At 42.1% G+C, this 22,517-nt stretch overlaps 1 protein-coding gene across 1 annotated transcript in view; it reads right to left on the bottom strand.

The window, feature by feature from the left end:
- Positions 1 to 22,301, bottom strand: part of LOC139173041 (solute carrier family 2, facilitated glucose transporter member 11-like) — a 29,557-nt gene extending 7,256 nt beyond the window's left edge. Inside the window, exons 1-11 of the mRNA XM_070762495.1 lie at positions 22,172 to 22,301; positions 18,460 to 18,558; positions 15,496 to 15,656; positions 14,183 to 14,307; positions 13,530 to 13,659; positions 12,385 to 12,533; positions 8,046 to 8,230; positions 4,637 to 4,747; positions 4,309 to 4,410; positions 1,028 to 1,103; positions 92 to 219 (exon numbers count right to left, since the gene is read on the bottom strand). Coding sequence (XP_070618596.1) covers positions 92 to 219; positions 1,028 to 1,103; positions 4,309 to 4,410; positions 4,637 to 4,747; positions 8,046 to 8,230; positions 12,385 to 12,533; positions 13,530 to 13,659; positions 14,183 to 14,307; positions 15,496 to 15,656; positions 18,460 to 18,558; positions 22,172 to 22,198 — 1,293 coding nt within the window. The 5' untranslated portion in view covers positions 22,199 to 22,301. The remainder of the gene's footprint in view (positions 1 to 91; positions 220 to 1,027; positions 1,104 to 4,308; positions 4,411 to 4,636; positions 4,748 to 8,045; positions 8,231 to 12,384; positions 12,534 to 13,529; positions 13,660 to 14,182; positions 14,308 to 15,495; positions 15,657 to 18,459; positions 18,559 to 22,171) is intronic.
- Between the last annotated feature and the right edge of the window lie 216 nt (positions 22,302 to 22,517).

The following is a 22,517-nucleotide window of genomic DNA, read 5'->3' as shown; positions in this document are numbered from 1 at the left end:
CCAACTCTCTGGGACCTAATTGGCCGCTGGGATTTATGCAGCAGAATAATAATTCATTTCTCCCTCCCTCACGGTCTTCAGCCCCACTTACCACCACAAAGGGAAAGCCTATACCGATGACGAAGAGGCCTGACCAGCTGAACAAGCCGGCTAGGGCCAGGGCGGATGGCCGGGCATCGGGACTGAAGATCTCCACGATTACGGAGAAGATGGCTCCAGCTGAAAGAAGAAAGAGCCATGGAATATCAGGAGCCTCTCCTGAGCAGCCCTGGAGCCCTCATCTTCCTCCCTGTCAGAGGTCACTATTGTTCTGATCCCAGCTGGGATCCACACATCTTTCCCAAGGTTTAGGTATTCAAAACATTAAATGTATTTATTTATTTATTCGATTTTTATGCCGCCCTTCTCCTTAGACTCAGGGCGGCTTACAACATGTTAGCAATAGCACTTTTTCACAGAGCCAGCATATTGCCCCCACAATCCAGGTCCTCATTTTATCCACCTCGGAAGGGTGATTGTTTGCAATATATGGCACATTTTCGCTGAAAAAACTCAAGTGGTTTATTAGCGTGATTAGGGGGGGGATGTAATGTGTTTAAGTGACGCCTTAATTTATTTGGCTTTGTGCTGTCCACTGCCAACATTTTTACACACAGTAAACCTACCGGTCTTTCCTCGGCTCCCACCGTAGTCACAGCGAAGCCAAGTGCTACCTACGCTTCTTAGTCATATTTCCTCATCGTCTTAGCTTTTGGGAGACTTACGTTTGTCTCATTATCTCCGTCTCTCTCCTCCTTTCTTTTCATCCCTGTTAAATATTTTTCCATGCTGTCTCTTAAGGGTCTGCTATCTGCACTGCTCTGTGCTGTGTTCTATTATTTGGTGCAAAAAACTTTTACTCCCAGTGGCAAAACCCCCCATGTTTTCCCCGGGGCCATGAGCCCCCCTGGCATTGCTCTGCGCCCCCCCTCCAATTTGAGAAACACTGCAATAAAGGAAGATCCGTATTTGATTTTGCTGTACTCACATGGACCACTTCCATAGAAAGTTACGAAGAGAAAGATGAGGCCGATGCTGCTGTAGGAAATCCAGGGAGATTGATCCTAAATGGGAGGAACAAGAGCGGGTGGGATTAAAATGAGGGCCGACTGCCAGCAAACCAAAGTTTAGAGCCAGACATTGTCCCCACCACCCCCGTGTGATATTTTCTGCAGCCTGTGTGTGTGTAGGATACTGTGGAAATGGGGAACTCAAATTATTCCCTTGCAATTGATTTAGCTGCTGCTGTGATAGCGGTTCCACTGAATAACCCTTAGGCCAAGAGTCCTCAAACTTGGCAACTTTAAGACTTGTGGACTTCAACTCCCAGAATTCTCCAGATAGCTATGCTGGAGAATTATGCTGGCTGAAGAATTCTGGGAGTTGAAGTTCACAAGTCTTAAAGTTGCCCTAGGCAGTTATTAGTCCCGGGATGCCTCTGAGTTAGCAGACTGCCAGTTGCTCGTCTTGTACTTTATTCATTCATTCATTCATTCATTCATTCATTCATTCATTCATTCATTCATTCATTCATTCATTCTTATTTATTTTATTTTTTTAATTTAACTTAATAATTTAACTGTTTTGTTTTGTTTTGTTTCGTTTTAATTTATTTCAATTTATTTTAATTTACTTTAATTTACTTTAATTTACTTTAATTTATTTTAATTTATTTTAATTTATTTTAATCTTAATTTTATCTATCTATCTATCTATTTATTTATAATTGAAAGGGACCTTGCGGGTCATCAGTCCAACCCCCTGCTAAGCAGGAAATCCTACAGCACCCCAGCCAAATTATAGTCTAATCCCCACTTGAAAATGTCCAAAGTTGGGGAGTTTACAACCTCCGCTGGCAGGCTGTTCCACTGGTTGATCACTCTGACCATCAGGAAGTTCTTCCTTATTTTGAGGTTGAATCTCTCCTTGGTCAGCTTCCAACCGTTGTTCCTTGTCTGGCCCTCTGGTGCCCTGGAAAACAGCGTGATCCCCTCCTCTCTGTGGCAACCCCTCAAGTACCTGTAGACTGCTATCATGTCCCCCCTGGCCCTTCTTTTCTCTAGGCTATCCATGCCTGTTGTGTGTACTCCCTTGCAGCGTGAGGAGTTTTCAGATTCGGATAATGAGTGTGATTTAGAGATCATAAATCTCCCTGCTCTACCAACTGTTAGCAATGTTAGTGAAGACCATGGAGCTAATGACATAGACATGAGTTCGAGTGACTCAATTGGGGGAGATCACAGATGGAGGGATGCTCGTTTCAGAAATTTTCAGAAACACTTGGAAGAAAGAGGGATGAGATATTAGAGAGTAATTAATTAATGAATTACTTCACATCCGGGTGTAAAATGGAAGAGACGCTGAATTCGTTCAATCTTGCAAAATAAGAACTTGCTCTGAAGCGTAAGTTACCAGCTAGCTCTAAATAGCCATAAATTTTAGAATGACTTGTGGAATGTCTTTTAAGTTACTGCCAAGCTTATCTACTTAGTTGCCGAGATAGTAATGATGAGAGAAGAAAACTGTGCAGAGTTGAAGTGCTAAAGGAGAAATTAAAGAAGATATGTTTTACAATGAGATGCCCTGAGAATTCAATTGTTCCAAGTATTATATGAATCAGCCTGAAATCATAACAATGCCCGGTTCTAGCTTTCTTGGAAGCTTAGCTAGCAATTATCTGGAATCAGCTCCCCCAGGAGAGTAGGACTGCCCCCACCCTCCTTGCCTTTCGCAAACTTTTGAAAACTCATCTATGTCGCCAGGCGTGGAGGAACTGATATATCCTTAGCTGCCTTTGACTTTATGGATGGTGTGTTTGGGTTGTATGACTGTTTTTAATAGGGGGGTTTTTTATTTAAAAAAAGACTGTTTTAATATTGGATTTGTATATTGTTGTGGTTGGCTCTGGCCCAGCTCCTGCCCCAGGGAATGTGGAGGTGGATGCAGGGGAAACTTCAACATGTCACAGGCCTGTGTTATTGCCGACAGAGTCAGTTCAGAGTTTAGTTTCCTTGGATGAAGAAGAAGGTGGGAGTGACTCAGCAGAGGGGGTTTTGGCACACAGCCCAGGCAGTCAATCTCCCTTATCTTCCATTGATTCGGATGAAGACGTTTTGGATCCACGCAAGTGCAGAATTATGTGTACAAGAGACCAAGTAAGGACATATTACAGGAGATAAGAGCGGCCACCTGTGTTTGGGTGGGGCTCCAGTAATTAGGGCTGCTGCTATACATAGCAGCATGTGGGTTTGGCCCTTGTGGAAGAGTATCTGATCGCAGTTCGTCAGGAATCCTGGGTTTCTGGACTTTGCTTGTTGATTTTTCACGTCTTTGAAAACAAAGCAGAGCAACGTGTGTGTGTCTCACTTCGTTGGAAGAAGAAGAAGTGTGAAGTTTCTTCACAGCTGCTAGCTGGAATTATTATTATTATTATTATTATTTATTACATTTCCAGGAAGTGATCACCTTGGTGTCCTTAGCAACCTGCCGGTGATGTCAAAGCTCCGGTTTGAGTTTGAGTTCGGTTCGGGTTCGGCCGAATTTTGCGTAAAGTTCATCTGAACTTGCCGAACCCAAACACTGTTGGGTTCTCCCATCACTACTTGCTGGCCATGTGACCAAGTGGGAGTGGCTTGAACGATCATCATCGTTCAACTGAACTATTAAGTCCTTGACTTACAACCTCACCATTGCCGCTCTCTGGGGTGACAATTGGCTCTGCAATCTCCTTCCTGGGTCGCCCCCTGCCACAGGCTGGGTAGCTAGGCGAATGGGTGCCAATCAGCTGTTGAGGGAAGAGGGGGGAGGAAATGGGCCCCCTGCAACTCCTGCCGGTGCTGGTCTCCCTGCCGCTTGTCTTTTTGCCGTGAACTTTAACTGTATCAAGTTAACTGACTACATTGTCACACAGGCCATTTCCTAATAAACATGAATCAGGCCACAACGTGTCCTTCCAATTACAGTAGTACCTCTAGATACCAGCTGCTCCACATGCGAGTATTCCAAGTTACGAGCGAAATTTCTGTTCGACACCCGAGCTCAAATTCGGGATATGAGCCAAGCTTCCACTAGGTGGCACAAGAATCTCCTTGCTTCCAGTTATCTCGGCGTGAAAAACAAAGTCTAAAGGCATTCGTTCGAGATGCGAGTTGATCGACTTACGAGCTCGGGTCTGGAACGAATTAAACTCGTATGTCGAGGTACCACTGTATTCCGATTTAACAGTCCTGATCCACAGGACTAGGAATGACCCAGGTGGGACTTGCTTACCTGGAGAGACAGAGTGAGGACGAGGAGGGCCAAGGTCAAGGCCATCATGCCAAACCCGCCCCACAGCAGAACTCTCCGGCCCAGGCGGTCAATGATGGAGCTCTGAGGACAAAAGGGATGGTCACTCCAAACCGAAGCCCACCCCAAGGTGCTGCCTGAAGTTTGTGGCCACCTCCTGCCTTGACTTCTGACTCAAAGACCCCAGTCTGGATGGACGGATGCCAACCCGCCAGGGCCTCAACCCAGCTGCTGCCCCCTGCTCCCCTGGCCCTTTCTCTTGGGGGGGGGCTGAGGGTGCAAAATGAGTGAGCAAGCCATCGGTACTTACGCACAGGACCACAGAGGCCAATTCGCAGAGGCCAATGCCCAGGGTGACGTAAGGGATGATTGGCTCTTCAAGCCTGGCAGTGCGGAAAACTTCAAAAGCATAGAAGTATATCTGGAAGGCAGAGCAAGTGGGGTTCATGGACGGCAGTTTTTGTGTATGTGCTGGACAACAACAACAACAACAACAACAATAATAATAATAATAATTATTATTATTATTATTAATTAGATTTGTATGCCGCCCATCTCTGAAGACTCGGAGCGGCTCACAACAGCAATACATAATACAAATACAATGATTAAAAACAAAAAACCTTGATTTAAAAGCAATCATACAATCCAAACAAACCATACATAAAACAGAGTGGCCGAGGGGAATCAATTTATCTTTTTTCTTTCTTTTTGTTTACTTTTTGTTAATTTTATTAGTAATAGCACCAAATAGTATTTATTGTTATTAAGCTATTCAAGTTAGGCCATAGAGATTGTACATAGTTCACATTATAATACAGACTTGTTGCGCACTTGCCCGTTTTTTGTGAGTTTTAACTTTGTATGTCTATGTTATGTTTGTAATATTTGTATATATATGTAAATAAAAATTTTCTTTAAAAAAAACATCACCGGTTACAGCAAACCACCTTCCCAAGCTGAAGGAGATCAGCAACTGGCAGATGACCTGAATGTGTTCTACTACAGGTTTGAAAAGAAACCACAACCACCTATCTGCACAACCTCCATCCCAGACACACCAACAACAGCCAAATCTTCTACAACTGAACCCATCCCATTGGGTTTACAACCCCTAGTGATCACAGAAAAGGAAGTGAAAGATCTATTTCATAGACAGAAGCCTGGAAAAGCACCAGGCCCAGACAAGATAATTCCTTTTTGCTTAACAGTTTGTGCTGACCAATTGGCCCCCATCTTCACCCAAATCTTCAACAAATCATTAGAGTTGTGCTATGTTCCTTCTTGCTTCAAACACTCTGCTATCATCCCAGTGCTGAAAAAGCCCTCTATCAAGGAACTGAATGACTACAGACCAATTGCTCTAACATCTGTAGTTATGAAAACCTTTGAAAGGCTAGTGATGTCCCACTTGAAAACCATCACGGATCCACTGTTAGACCTCCTCCAACTTGCATATCGAGCAAATAGATCGACAGATGATGTTTTTAATATGGCTCTACACCAGTGTTTCCCAACCTTGGCCACTTGAAGATATTTGGACTTCAACTCCCAGAATTCCCCAGCCAGCGAATGCTTGGGAAACACTCCTCTACACTACATCCTTCAACATCTTGAATCTCCAATGAGCTACGCTAGGGTCCTCTTTGCAGACTTCAGTTTAGCATTCAACACCATCATACCGGACATTCTCTTAACCAAACTAAATCAGCTAGCGGTACCTGAACACACTTGTAAGAGGATCACAAGCTTCCTAACAGACAGGAAGCAGCAGGTGAAGCTAGGAAAAATAACATCAGATACATGTACCATTATCACAGGGCTCCCCCCCCAAGGCTGTGTATTCTCACCACTTCTCTTCTCTCTATACACTAATGACTGCATCTCAAACGATCCATCTGTTAAACTACTGAAGTTTGCAGACTATACAACAGTGATCAGACTCATTCGAGACAATGATGAATCCGCATACAGACGAGAGGTTGAACAACTATCCTTGTGGTGTGACCGGAACAACCTAGAACTGAACACACTCAAAACCGTAGAAATTGTGGTAGACTTTAGGAGAAACCCTTCCATCCTTCCACCTCTCACAATACTAGACAACACAGTATCAACAGTTGAGACCTTCAAATTTCTAGGTTCTATCATATCTCAAGACCTAAAATGGTCACCTAATATCAAAAACATCATCAAAAAAGTACAACAAAGAATGTTCTTTCTGCGTCAACTCAGGAAGCTCAAACTGCCCAAGGAGCTGCTGATACAGTTCTACAGAGGAATCATTGAGCTGTCATCTGCATCTCTATAACTGTCTGGTTTGGTTATACAACCCAAGAAGACTGACACAGACTTCAGAGGAGAATCAGAACTGCAGAAAAAACAATTGCTGCCAACCTGCCTTCCATTGAGGACCTGTATACTGCACGAGTCAAAAAGAGGGCAGGGAAAATATTTATTGACCTCTCGCATCCTGGACATAAACTGTTTCAACTCCTACCCTTAAAACGTCACTACAGAGCACTGCACATCAAGACAACTAGACACAAGAACAATTTTTCCCCGAATGCCATCACTCTACTAAACAAATAATTCCCTGAACACTGTCAGACTTTTTACTAAATCTGCACTTCTCCTCACACAACAAATTACCTTACTCTTCCAGACTTCAATGACTATGTTTAGAAAATTTACAGCTACGCTGCCTCTGAACTGATTTAAATGTTGTTCATAAAATTATACATCACAATGTACTCCCTGTTAGCAACTACTTCACCTTCAACAACAACAACACAAGAGCATGCAATAGATACAAACTAAATGTAAATCACTCCAAACTAGACTGCAGAAAATACGATTTCAGCAATAGAGTGGTCAACGCCTGGAATTCACTACCGGACTCTGTCATTTCTTCCCCCAATCCCAAAATCTTCAACCTTACATTATCTAAAATAGACCTTTCCCCTTTTATTTATTCGATTTATTTATTTATTCGATTTTTATGCCGCCCTTCTCCTTAGACTCAGGGCGGCTTACAATATGTTAGCAATAGCACTTTTTAACAGAGCCAGCCTTTTGCCCCCACAATCCGGGTCCTCATTTTACCCACCTCGGAAGGATGGAAGGCTGAATCAACCTTGAGCCGGTGATGAGATTTGAACCGCTGACCTACAGATCTACAGTCAGCTTCAGTGGCCTGCAGTACAGCACTCTACCTGCTGCGCCACCCCGGCTCTTTTCTAAGAGGTCTGTAAGGGGTGGGCACAAGTGCACCTTTGTGCCTACCGTTCCTGTCCTAATGTCTTTTTTATGTTTTCTATCTCTACTTTATACTTATACAGTAGTACCTCTAGATATGAGTTGCTCCACATGCGAGTATTCCAAGTTGCGAGCCACGACGGGAGCGAAATTTCTGTTCCAGACCCGAGCTCAAATTTGGGATACGAGCTGAGCTTCCACTAGGTGGCACAAGAATCCTTGCTTCTGGTTATCTCCGCGGGGGGGGGGGGGGGGAGGAAACAAAGTCTAAAGCCATTTGTTCCAGAAACGAGTTGATCGACATACGAGCTCCGTTCTGGAACGAATTAAACTCGTATCTAGAGGTACTACTGTATTATGTTAAACATACTATAATACAATACTATATTTGTATGATAAATAAAATAAATAAATAAATAAATAAATAAAATACAATAAATAAAATAAACATTCTACTCAACTGCACTCAGGCCACAGAGCTGGAAACTCGTGATCAGCATAATGGTGATGAACAACGGCCATCGCAAACTGGGCTGTCTCACCACTTCCCAGATACTCAAGTCCTTGGAACCTGTCATGGCCATCTCCTTCAGTGCCTCCTCAATTTCCATTTGCTGTTGTCTTTCTCCCCAGAGGTCTTTCATTGCTATGGGGCAAGGGAGAGAAAAACAGTTCCAATGTTCATCCATCCCCCAAAAATCACGCTCAGCTGATTCAACAAGAGAAATTTCCGTAGGGTTAAATAGGACATCAGTTTGAAATCTCTGTGCAGCCACAATAAGACCCAAGTTAAGCTCCCTGTGAATTCCATTGACCCTTATCTAGCACCAATTTGGTTTGACCATTAGTAGATCAGATATTTATGGATAGGTAGCTGAATGAACTCTTAGTGCTTCGAACCCAGTTCCTCGTTTTATGAATGGTTGGAAACTAAAAATAATTGAGAAGTATTTTATTTATTTTATTTATTTATTTTTTCCAAAACACAAGGAGGGTTTTAGTGGGTATATATCTATATACACATAGTAAAATACGTGATGAAGGTTATAGAGGAGATACTCATAGTAAAATATATCTAAGAAAGAATAGAAAAGAAGGTATAGTAGTAGAACATATCAATGAAAGAATAGAAGAAGAGATATAGGAATAGAAGAAAGGTATAGGAGATATAGGAGAGGAATAGGACAAGGGACGGAAGGCACCCTAGTGCACGTGTACTCGCCCCTTACTGACCTCTTAGGAATCTGGATAGGTCAACTGTAGATAATCTAAGGGTAAAGTGTTGGGGGTTTGGGAATGACACTATGGAGTCCGGGAATGAGTTCCACGCTTCGACAACTCATTTACTGAAGTCATATTTTTTACAGTCAAGTTTGGAGCGGTTAATATTAAGTTTAAATCTGTTGTGTGCTTTTGAAGAAATACATGATGATTTAATTTTAATCTATTAAAGACCCAGATGACGAAATAAGGACAGGTGGCAGCATTGGGTAAGGAGTTAACAGAGATGAAAGGATTACATTAGATATTGAGCTAAGATGTTAAGATGTTTATGTTTTATTAGAAACTGGGAATATAAGGGACTAGATTTTATAATATCGTTATTTGTAGATGAAATATATCTCATGTATGGTTAATTTTAATTAACTTAGCAAAGAAGAGGATGAAAAAGTACACATTGAAAGTATTATTAGCGTTTTTCTTTCTGAATGTTTAACATAACAAAGAAATATCATTAATTATTATTTTAAGCATTGATTCTGTGTTTTTTATTGCTTTGGTTGTTTTATTGTATGTTGAAAAAAAAATAAAGAATAAATTTATACCCAGAACCCAGTTCCTCTTTCTGGTTTCCTGTGCCTTATTTGTTTTGGATAGAATTGGAACTGACTTTTGAAATATCACATTCAATTATCTGGATATTTGTTTTATAAGCACCCTTTATATTCTGTTATATTTGTGGAGATTCTGTATAACTACAGTATTAATCAGATTTTTTTTAAAAATCCACCTCAAAACCATGATAACATTTTAAAGAAAAATTCCTTGCACTTTTTTGTAACTACATCTGGCAAGCAGAGCTCCATATTTGATACTGCGCCAAAATGTAGGTTTGGTTTCCAGCAGATTCAATTGCTTTATGTTAAGCAATTTGGCAGACCCTGGATGGGAAGGTCCCGCAAAACGGGAGGAGAACAAATATTGTCTCAATTTTCAAAAGGAGTAGAGACTATGTAACACTCTCTACATGGGGCTACCTTTGAAAAGTGTTAGGAAACTTCAGATTGTGCAGAATGCAGCTGCGAGAGCAGTCATGGGCTTCCCAAGGCATGCCCATGTTACACCAACACTCCGCAGTCTGCATTGGTTGCCGATCAATTTCCGGTCACAATTCAAAGTGTTGGTTATGACCTATAAAGCCCTTCATGGCATCGGACCAGAATATCTCCGGGACCGCCTTCTGTCGCACGAATCCCAGCGACCGGTTAGGTCCCACAGAGTTGGCCTTCGGGTCCCATCGACTAAACAATGTCATTTGGCCAGACCCAGGAGAAGAGCCTTCTCTGTGGCAGCCCTGACCCTCTGGAACCAGCTCCCCCCAGATATCAGAATTGCCCCCACCCTCCTTGCCTTTCGCAAGCTCCTTAAAACCCACCTCTGTCGTCAGGCATAGGGGAATTGAAATTTTTTTCCCCTTCCCCCTAGGCTTATAGAATTTATACATGGTATGCTTGTTTGTATGATTGGTCTCTTAAATTGGGGTTGTTTTTTTTAAGATTACTTTTTAATATTAGATTTGTTACATTGTTTTCTTTATTGTTGTTAGCCGCCCCGAGTCTTCGGAGAGGGGCGGCATACAAATCTAACTAAACTAAACTAAACTAAACTAAACTAAACTAAACTAAACTAAACTAAACTAAACTAAACTAAACTAAACTAAACTAAACTAAACTAAACTAAACTAAACTAAACTAAACTACTAACCCTAAGCCCTCTGCATTTTCAATACTAAAACTGCAACAAAAATATGACACTTTCATACTTTCTATTTTAGCCGGGGGTGGTGGTGGTGGTAGTGGTAAGAGGGGCAAGCATCTCTCCCCCGTTTTCTGAATCACTGGCATCCATTGCCATCAATGGGGATTTTTCTCTTTCCTGAAAAGCATTTCTGACAAACACTTTCAGTTTTTCTCCTTAAAAACCTACTCAAGTTTGAGAATAAAATTAAGAGAGATGCTGCTCATAAACGCCTAGCTACCCAGCCTGAGGCGGTGGGGTGACCCAGGAAGGAGAGCACGCGAAACACGAAGGAAATTGCCACCCCAGAGAGCGACACTGGTGAGGTTGTAAGTCCAGGACTTAACACTTCACTTGAATGATGTTGATCGTCCTAGCCACTCCCACCTGGTCACATGGCTGGCAAGCCACACCCACCTGGTCACATGACTACCAAGCCACACCCACAAAATAAGCCACACCCACAGTGTGGCAGTAAAAATTTTGGCTGCCCATTACTGGGCCTCCACTAGTTAAGCATTTGGAGCATAGTTAAAGTGTTCGGAAACTTCAGATCGTGCAGAATGCAGCCACGAGAGCTATCATGGGCTTTCCTAAATATGCCCATGTCTCATCAACACTCCGCGGCTTGCACTGGCTGCCGATCAGTTTCAGTCACAATTCAAAGTGTTGGTTATAACCTATAAAGCCCTACATGGCATCGGACCAGAATACCTTCGGGACCACCTTCTGCTGCACGAATCCCAGCAACGGACCAGGTCCCACAGAGTTGGCCTTCTCCAGGTCCCATCGACTAAACAATGTCGTCTGGCGGACCCAAGGAGAAGAGCCTTCTCTGTGGCGGCCCCGGCCTTCTGGAATCAACTCAGCCCGGATATCAGGACTGCCCCCACCCTCCTTGCCTTTTGCAAACTACTGAAAACCCACCTATGCCTCCATGCTTGGGGGACATAACTGACCCTTAGCTGTTTCATTTTATGTATGGTTTAATTGGATGGTGTGACTGTTTTATAATGGGTTATTATAATTGTTTTTAATATTAGATTTGTGCTTTGTATTTTGTTGTGAGCCGCTCTGAGTCTTCAGATAATGATAATGATAATAATGATAATAATGATAATAATGATGATAATGATAATAATGATAATAATGATGATAATGATGATAATGATAATAATGATAATAATGATAATAATGATAATAATGATAATGATAATAATGATAATAATGATGATAATGATGATAATGATGATAATGATGATAATGATGATGATGATGATAATGATAATAATGATGATGATGATAATGATAATGATGATGATGATAATGATGATGATGATGATAATGATAATAACGATAATAATGATAATAATGCTAATAACGATAATAACGATAATAACGATAATAACGATAATAACGATAATAACGATAATAACGATAATAACGATAACGATAATGATGATGATGATAATGATAATGATGATAATGATAATGATGATGATGATGATAATGCTAATAACGATAATAACGATAATAACGATAATAATGATAATAACGATAATAACGATAATGATAATGATGATAATGATAATGATAATGATGATGATGATGATGATAATGATAATAATGATAATAACGATAACGATAATAACGATAACGATAATAACGATAATAACGATAATAATGATAATGACAATAATAATAATAATAATAATAATAATAATAATAATAATAATAATAATAAGCACAAGGAGGTCCTTTCGAGCGGACAGTGTGGATCACCTTTTCGGCAGGCATCGGCATCCTTCCTCTGTCTCAGGAGATACAGAGGAGACTCCGGGAAGAAGGGCAGGAGCAGCAGCTGTAGCAGGGCTGGGAAGCCGCACAGGGCCAGCAGGAGGGGCCACAGAGCCTCGGTGCCTAGAAGGTCTCTGGGGAGATGGTGGAGAAAGAGACGGAGTTTTCTCTCTGGTGGAGTTGGAGAGAGCCAAAGGAGCGAAGGGGGTGAAGTGGGCACCCTCCCTTTGGCCAAAGAAACCCGAGAGCAGCACCGAGCACTGAGGACCCCTTGAGTACCCCAAAGGGGAGAGCAACATATCCCACAGAGCAGTGATGGGCTCCTACATGTATGCAGAACTGGTAGCAAAATTTTGATATTTTTTTTCTTTTTTCCCTTCTGGGCTCTAGGTATGTTTTTCCTATTGCAGTAAATGAGGTTGAATGTGTACAATTTTAGAAGAGCGTGTGTGTACATACACTTTATATAGTAGATAATCAGGGGTGGGCTACTGCCCGGATGTGTGTGTATGGGAGAAACGTAGTGGGGTATCGAAAATGGAGCTCCACCCCAGAGCACCCAATTTGCACTGAAAGGGGTTGAAACAAAATGCATAAGCCACAGCCCACAGTGTGGTGGTGAAAGTTTTGGTAGCCCATCACTGCCTCAAGGGGAGTTTGCAAATCAGTCTAAAGTAGTGGTTCTCAACCTCGGGGTCGGGACCCCTTTGGGGGTTGAACAACCATTTCACAGGGGTCGCCTAGGACCATCGGAAAAGACAAATTTCCCATGGTGCTAGGAACGAAAGCTTCTACTCTGGCGCCTTGGAACATATTTTTACAATCCGACCAATCAGGCGTTTACATTGGGGGGTGGGTTCTACTTACCTTCCTGCCAATCAGTTTAAAGCTCTGTTTGGAGAATTGGTGCTAGACTTATGGTTGGGGGTCACCACAACAAGAGAAACTGTATTAAGGGGTCGCGGCATTAGAAAGGTTGAGAACCACTGGTCTAAAGGAAACGAGAGGACCCATTGGCAGAACCATCCGCAGCCCTGGGCAGTTCAAGGTCTTTGGCCTTCGATGGGAATGGAGGGGGGAGGAGGGCAGGAGTTTGTCTGGCTGAATGGACTCCTGGGTGGTGCACTTACCTTAAGCCCAAGATTTGCCCCAACGCTTTTCCAAGGGAGAAAAATATGGCTGCCGTGGTGGTGGCCAAGCCACGGAACTTCTTGGGGGAAATTTCGCCGAGATATGGCCCATGGATATTCAGGCAGAGTCCTTCAAGAGAATAGAAGACTTTATTCTTTCTTGGCCAAGTGTGATTGGACAGAGAAGGAATTTGCCTTTGGTGCGGATGCTCTCAGTGTACATATGTTAAAAAAAATTGTATATTTATTTATTTATTTGATTTTTATGCCACCATTTTCCTTAGACTCAGGGCGGCTTACAGCATATTAGCAATAGCACTTTTGAACAGAGCTAGGCTATTGCCCCCACAATCCGGGTCCTCATTTTACCCACCTCGGAAGGATGGAAGGCTGAGTCAACCTTGAGCCGGTGATGAGATTTGAACCACTGACCTACAGATCTACAGTCAGCTTCATTGGCCTGCAGTACTGCACTCTACCTGCTGCGCCACCCCGGCTCTTTTGCCAAGAATCATCAGATGCAACACTTAATGATTGCCATGAAGAAGAATCACTTAAACCCAAAGGTCTCTGCACACACCTGTCCCTTCTGATTTAGGGGATGAATTTGGCCTCCCCGACAGTCAGAGGTTGGGCCCCCCTCTCCATCCTACCTGCACTGATGCCATAAAGGAAACGGCCCATTAGAATAATTTCAAAAGACCCGGCCATCTTACTGGAACCAATCAGAAGAGCTCCCGCGATTATAATAAAATTGTTGCAAATTAAAGTTTTCTTTCTGAAATAAACCACAATTAAACAACTTAATTAGAGACCCCAGCCACTGTGTAAATTCCCACTGTTGAGTGATTTCTCTGTGAGTCAAGCTATTGTTTCAAGGCTTTCAGTTCTAATTATTTATTTATTTGTCAAAACACATACAAGATTGCAGGCATGGTATAGACATAAACAAAAGGAAAGTGGGTACAGTGGTACTTCAACCTAAGAACGCCTCTACTTAAGAACTTTTCTAGATAAGAACCGGGTGTTCAACAGTTTTTGCCTCTACTTAAGAACCATTTTTTACTTAAGAACCCAAGCCGGAAAAAATCTCCCAGGAAATTTGAGAGCAGCACAAAGGCCCGGCCAGTTTCCTGCCATTCCCCCTTTAATCACGGTCATCTCTGGCTTTTCTGGAGCCTTTTGGTGGCGCTTAAGGAGGCTTTGGCAGCCCAGAGCGAACGGAGCGTTTTCTTTTCCCTGTACACTTGGAGAGGGAATAAACCTCTGCCAGCGCCCAGAGAAAAGAAACACTCCATTTGCTCTGGGCCCTCCAGAGCGAACACAACGTTTTCCTTTCTCTGGGCGCTTGGAGAGGGAATAAACCTCTCCCAGCGCCCAGAAAAAAACATTCCCTTCGTTCTGGGCCAAGGAGTTACCACAGCAAAGGAAAGGCAGTGGCTACAAAGCGAGCGAGTGAGAGGAGAGGGGAGCCCTTCAGCATGGGAAGGAAGAGGAAACAGGTAGCAGCAGCAGCAGCCAGTGTATGGGAGGCGCGTGCTCCTCCTCGCCGTCTCAGAGTCCCTCTTTTTTTTTTTAGCATTAAAGTTTTGAAGTTTTTTGATTCCCCTCCCCTCACTTTCTTCCTTTGGCAGTGATTCTCCTCCTCCTCCTCCTCTTCTTCCTCCTCCTCCTCCCACCCAAATTCTGAGCTTTTATTTCTTTCCTAATGGTTTTGCACACATTATTTGCTTTTACATGGACTCCTACGGGAAAAATTGCTTCTTCTTAAGAACGTTTCTACTTAAGGAACCTGGTCACGGAACGAATTAAGTTCTTAAGTAGAGGTACCACTGTGCAGGTAAATTAAGCAACAGGACAGTAGGACAGGGTCGGTATCATACAGTCACCAACATATATGAGAAAATCTCACAACTATCAAACAAGAGCCCATCATGAAAACTTGGTCTTGGGGGAAAGCCCTTACTTTCCGTATCTCATAGCCAGTGATCCGCTCCATAAGCAGCCCAGAAAGCCCCCCAGGCAATAGATGGAGATGATGAAGGACCACAACACAGCCAGCCGGTCTGGCGGGAGAGACACCCCATGTCGCTGCAGCCAAGTCTCATTGATGAAACTCTTGATGTCCTAGGAAAACAAACGAGAGTCAGTTCAACTGCTGGACTGGTTGCAAATCTTGGAGCATAACACAACCTGGATCAGTTTTTCATGTATTGGTTTACATTATATGAAACTTGATAACCTGGATAGATAACATGAATTAGAATATGGTGTCAGTAAAGGAAATGGCTTAATTCAATAAACATTTTTTAAAATTGGTGATATACAACAGTCCCAACAAATGTAGCCCACTGTAAGGTTCAGTCTCACGTCAGGCTGGCTGGAAGCGATCTTTTACATTTTTGTATTCAGGCCTGCTACATTTTCGACTGTGGGAAAATATGGAGTGGGTGATATGCAGTAGTTTAAATAACATTCCTTCCAGAAAGTCAAGGCCGTTGTGCCCGGCAGCTGCGATGAAGTGACTGGGAGGCATCTTCAGTTTTGGATGGTGCCTGATTGGATCGTGTGATGGACATGTGGGTGCTGGGCAGGGGTTTGAACTTTCTTTTTGGGGGAGAAAATCTGGAAGCTTTCAGATTCATATTTTCCCAGATGTTGCCAACACGGCATCTCTAATAAACTGGAGACTGGGTCTCATCCGTATAGAATGGTGGTTGGGTAAGGGAAGATGGCTACAAATAAATGCAATATGCAAATATCTGAATGAAAGGGAGAATAAAGAAGCACTATTTAGTGAAGAGATAGAGTTAGAGAAAATAATAAGAGAAAAAAGTGAGGGTGCTTTTGTGGTTAGCTCTGCCCCAGCTCCTGCCCCAAGGACTGTGGATGTGGGGGAGACATCCACATGCCGCAGGCCTGTTTTGCCCCTGGTGGAATCTGCTGATGAAGGCTCCTCTGACCAAGAAGACATGAGTGACAGGGAGGAGGAGAGTGGGGCAGACAGTTCAGAAGGAGATCAATTATCTAGCTCCTCCTTGGATTCGGAACAAGAGTTAATGATACAGCCACGCATGTGGAGAGCGATGCATAGGCAGCAACAACTGAGAGATTATTATCAAAGAAAATGAGGCCACCTGTGGTTGGGTGGGGCTGGGGTAATTAGTGAGGCTGCTATAAATAGCAGCCTGTTGGTTTGGCCATTGTGGAGGATTATCTGATCGTTGTGTTTCGTGCCTGCCTTGCTGACTTCGACCTTTGTGTGCTCATTTTCCCCCGCTTTGAAACTAAACCAGAACAAAGTGTGTTTCACTTTGTGAAAGAAGAAGGACTGTGAATTGCCTCACAGCTGCAAGCTAAGTATCTCAGAACTGATAAGGGACTTGTACAAATTACCAGTTTGTTTGGAGACGAGTGCTCTTTGCTATAACAAAAGAGGGCTTAGTTTATTTGGATTTTCGGTACAAAAAAGAACATTGTTTTGAATTTTAAAACGTGTGTGTGTCTGAAATTTGTATCTGTGAATTTTCGGGAGGATTCTACCAGAGAGCTTGACAAAACAGGTACCAAGGCGCAAGCAAGTAACATATATATAAGATGTTAATGCAGTCAGATGGATATGTGACCCAAGAATTGACTAAATGGTGGCAGAGTGAATTACAAGTAAATATGCAAGAGATGGGAAATATAGTAGAGAATATAAGGAAAATTAAGAATACAAGGGTTGGGGAAATGAGAAGGAAAATATTACATAAGTGGTATCACACACCCGTTCAACTTGCATATTTCCAGCAGAATATTAAAAATAATTGTTGGCATGGGTGTCAAGATAAAGGAGTGTTCATGCATATGTTTTGGGAATGCCCAGTAGTGCAGAATTTTTGGGAAAAGATGCAAGAGGATATTAATAGGATGTTAAATATACGATGGACAATTACAAAGGAAATGGCAGTATTAGTTAAAAGCAATGCGATGGGAGAATTTAGAGAAATAAAACAAGCAGCGATAGAAAGCGCTCAGACGGTCATAGTCTTGGGTTGGAAGGATGCGACAAAATGGACAATGCAAAATTGGTACCGGTACATGGTGGATCGTATTCAGTTTGAGATTATGGACAAGAGGATGAATTCGGTTAATGAAACTGATTTGCGACAACTGATGGGATGATGGGACAAGGTAAGATGATATATGGTTAGTAGAATTCGAGACCAAACTATAAGGAATAAATTGAAATCACTTTATAATAATAATAATTAATAATAATAATTTATTAGATTTGTATGCCGCCCCTCTCCGAAGACTTTATAATATGTAAATAGATATATTGCTCTTGAGTTAAAATGGTATATATAAGATATGCCCCCATTCTGGTGGAGGGGTGTGAATCTTGTCTGGTGGTGGGCACCAATCATTGAGCACTCGTTGTATGTTGTGTGTGTGTTGTATACTTTATATTTTAAAATCAATTAAAAATTATATATATAAAAAAGAGAGACTGGGGCTCATCATAGTGGTGACCGGCCAGCTGTTATTTTATGGGGTCCAACTCTCTACTGCACAGGATATTCATTGTTTAAAAACCAGAGTCTGCCCTCTGCCCCAGATAGAAGTCATGTGAAAGCTCATGGATGGATGCATGATGTGATGCCACCTCTAGGCCTCCCTGATCTGATGGCTGAAGGGAGGGTGGGTGGCTGACTGACAGAAGAGCCCGTGAGAGGTTACCTTTGGCCCAGCAGAGGCAACAGTTGGATGACTCCAGCGGCAGAGTGTAGCTGGAGAAGGACACCAAGAGGAAAGGAGAGTGCGTTAGGATTTGTGTGTTCAGCTGCGTAGATGATCTCTTCATGGAGGCCTTGCCATCTTTCTCAAGGCCATATTGTGCTTTTGGGGCTGTGGATACTGAGTTGCAAAAACTTCTGTGACTTACCTGGGATAGGTAGGTGATCACAGAGACCTGGAAGCCAATAAGGAGGGTCCCACTCATTCCTAACACAATCACCATTTGGAACAGCTGCCGGTACTGCACCTGGAAAGACAACATCCTGGTCGAGGTGGAGACTGAGGGACACATGCTCCTGAGATGCTCCTTTTATACAGACATTAGGAAAAAACATATTTTGCCACTAATTGCAAGGTATCCTGGCCACTCAGACACTACCTATCTCCAGTGGATGCTTAAAGATGAACAGGCCATAATTGCAGCACAGGTGGCCAGATTCTGCACAGCAGCAGTGGGGATTCGTCGCAAATATGTGCCTTCATCATAGCGAGATATGTACATCTTTTTTATATTTACAATGGGTCAATTTTGGTTGGTCAGCCAAACGTCATGAATTCTGTAAGTAATTTGTCTCCAGATGTCTATGAACCTCAACACCTAGCATGTCTTTGCTCATCCATTTCAGCGCATCTATATACTTTCTCAATAATTAAATTTTCGGACGGGATTTGTTCCTTTTTCCACATTTGCGCTATTGAAATTCTGACTGCGGTACTTATATGCGTCATAATATAAAGTTTTTGCTTGGGGTAATGTTGTTTCTAGATCCCTAAAAGCATACTTTCTGGTATCCATACAGCTATTAGTAACGCTATCCTCCGGCCTCCCTCCTCCTGCCATGCCGTGCTTGCTTGGCTCGCTCTCACCGCATTCGCTGGCTTCGGTGCTTTCTTTTTTTTATTAGAAAACCTCTGCTAAACACTTGGCTAAAAATTAAGAAACAAGTCTATAAAGGAATTCCAACATGGTACGTACCTCTAGAAGCTTATATACACCCTAACTTACATAAAAAGAGCAATATAATAAGATACAAAGATATAATAAATACTAATGGAGTCCGCGGAGAGGGGCGGCATACAAATCTAAATAATAAATAAATAAATAAATAAAAATAAATAAATAAATCAAGAACAGAACTAGAAACTATAGGCCAAAAGACAGAATGGTGGGAATGTCTACAAATCCAATCAAAATTTACTAATGATAAAAATTCGCTGGGTATCACAAAAAATAACTTGCTAGACAAAATACTTCTAGGACCACACGGAAAACTAATTAAATTTTTTTATTGCTGCCTAACAACTAATGAATTTGATACAACTAAAATAAAAGCCAATATTAAAAAATGGAATTCTGACTTTAAATACGAAATTAAATCTGAAAAATGGCAACTTATATGGAGCAGGAGCTTTAAATTGACTTTAGTCACCCCATATAAGGAAAATTTGATCAAAATGTTCCACAGATGGCACATTACCCCTATAAAACTTGCTAAACTAAATAAAAAATTGTCTTCTACTTGCTGGAAATGTCAAAAAGAACAAGGCACGTACTTTCACATATGGTGGCAATGTGAAAAGTCGCAGGCTTTCTGGAAAAAAATAGGAATCTGGTTGGACGGAATCTTAAATTTTAAATTAGACATAACACCAGAATGCTTTCTTTTAGGTATTCTTAGACAGAAGGTCCTTAAAAATCAGGTAAACTAATTATTCATATCACCACAGCAGCTAGATTAGCATTTGCTCAATGGTGGAAAAATGAAGACACACCCCAAGATGAATTAATAATAGAAAAAATCAAATATTGCGCTTCGGTGCTTTCTGAAGCACGAGGGTGGGAAGAAGGCACAAATGAAACACTTTAGCAAGCAGGCATTTCTTTAGTCGCCTAAAATAGCTGGTTAGGCATGGTAGTGACGTCATGATGTGGCGACCCGGGGGCAGCAAGGCCCTTCCAACATGCGAACTCAGTGTAGCTGGCCATGCTTCAGGGTTGGGGGGAATCGGGCAAAAGAGCGTTAGAGCGAAGTGGAGGAAGATCAGGCATGTCCCGACTTACACCAAAATTTGGCTTACGACGCGACGTAAGAATGGATCAACGTCGTAAGTCGGGGACCCCCTGTATGATGTGGGAGCAGCCTATGAGAAAAACATCTGGGAGTTCTAATATTTATTTATTTATTTATTTATTTATTTATTTATTTATTAGATTTGTATGCCGGCCCTCTCCGTAGACTTGGGGCGGCTCACAACACAATAAAACAATTTATAACAAATCTAATAATTTAAAAAACATTTTAAAATGTCGGAATAATATACTCCAAATTGAAGATTTTTTTTTTTTTTAAAGCCAAATAATTTGCTAAAAATAGCAGACTTCTTTGGGGAACATTCAGAAAGACACGGAGTAGAGATCATATGAAGCTAGAGTTCCACTCTTAGTTGGATTCCAACTGATCCCATGACAGTGAATCCAAAAGGAGGATATTGTCGTGGTGACAGATCTGGAATCCAAGCCTTAAGAGGAATGGCTGGTGGCTCTTGGCTATTTAACCTATAGAAAAGACAATTGTATGATGCTAGAACAGCCATCTTCCAATGACAGAAAGTTCATCGAATAGAAGAGGGAGTAGATTTATTCCCTACCTCTTACCTCCACCCTATATTTCCCAGTGAACCAGGGAGGTATCTGCCCCCAGCCATTTTTAAATAGCATGTTGCTGTTTAGAACTTAAAACATATTTCAGCCCAGTTGCCTAAGAAACAATTCTTGCACATTTCCATAAAGATGAGGGTTTAGGGCAGACCTGGGCAAGGTGTGGCCTGCCCGTTGTCTCTGACCGGCCCACGGAGGTTGGAAGGAAGGAAGGAAGGAAGGAAGGAAGGAAGGAAGGAGAAATGAAGGAAGGAAGGAGAAATGAAGGAAGGAAGGAAGGAGAAATGAAGGAAGGAAGGAGAAATGAAGGAAGGAAGGAAGGAGAAATGAAGGAAGGAGAAATGAAGGAAGGAAGGAGAAATGGAGGGAGGGAGGAAGAAAGGAAAGAAATAAAGAAGGAGAAATGGAGGGAGGAAAGAAGGAAGGAAGGAGAAATGGAGGGAGGAAAGAAGGAGAAATTATCTTTCCATGCCCTTTTGCAAAAGTCCAATAAATGCTCATTTTTTAAATTGTTCAGTGGTTTCATTGGCCTTTCCAAGAAATTTAAAGCAAACCCCACCACCCCACCTCTCAGGGGGAAAAAGTGGGGAGGAGGAAGAAAAGGAATCCAAAGCTACTTTCAGGCAAAGCCTCCACTATGTTTTCTCAACTGACAATGTAGGTCGGTTGAAGAGAGGCACCTGAAAGGAATATTTTGAAAGAGAAGTAAAGAACTGCCCAAAAGCAGAAATAAAAGGCAGAGAAAATCAGACAGAAGCTTATCTCCATTTGGAGAAGGAAGGAAGGAAGGAGAAATGAGGGAACAAGGAAGGAAGGAAGGAAGGAAGGAAGGAAGGAAGGAAGGAAGGAAGGAAGGAAGGAGAAATGGAGGGAGGAAGGAAGGAAGCAAGGAAGCAAGGAAGCAAGGAAGAGGTGGGCAATTAATTTATAATTATAATATAATTATAATATGTAATAATATATATATATATATATATATAAAATATATAATTATAATTTATAATTATAATATAATTAACTCAGTTCTACCCAATAATATACAGTATTGGGTAGAATTAAGTTAATTATATTAATCCGGCCCTCTAAAACCATCCCAATTTCTCATGCGGCCCCATGGCAAAATTAATTGCCCACCCCTGGTTTAGGGTTAGCTTTCCAAGTGGGGACCTGGAGGTTAACCCCCAATGGGCGGTATACTCACAAACTCCAAGAGGAAACTGGCTGTCATTTTCTGGAAGGGATCCTGCTGATGTCCAGCTGGCAGTTGTCAGGCTGATCAAGTTTCATTAACTGAATCTGGACATTTAGGAGAACTATGACCCAGAACTCAGTGATTTCTACTCTTGTTGGTTATTGGAGGATGACGTGCAATGCTAGATTAACAATTTCAACAAGCAGATTAAAACTGCTTGAGGTCACCATTTCCCCCACCCCTCATTCCTCTTTAGCATACTGCCAGAATCTGATCTGGAGATGGGTGGACTCCTCCTCTGGACTTTAGTAATCCTTTGGGCTGATCAGTAACCGGGGGATGCTGAAACTGCTGT

The sequence above is a fragment of the Erythrolamprus reginae genome, chromosome 10 (assembly GCF_031021105.1).
Source record: "Erythrolamprus reginae isolate rEryReg1 chromosome 10, rEryReg1.hap1, whole genome shotgun sequence".
Lineage (NCBI taxonomy): Eukaryota > Metazoa > Chordata > Lepidosauria > Squamata > Dipsadidae > Erythrolamprus > Erythrolamprus reginae.
Note: the sequence above shows the minus strand (reverse complement) of the source record. Positions and strands in the feature narration are given on the sequence as shown.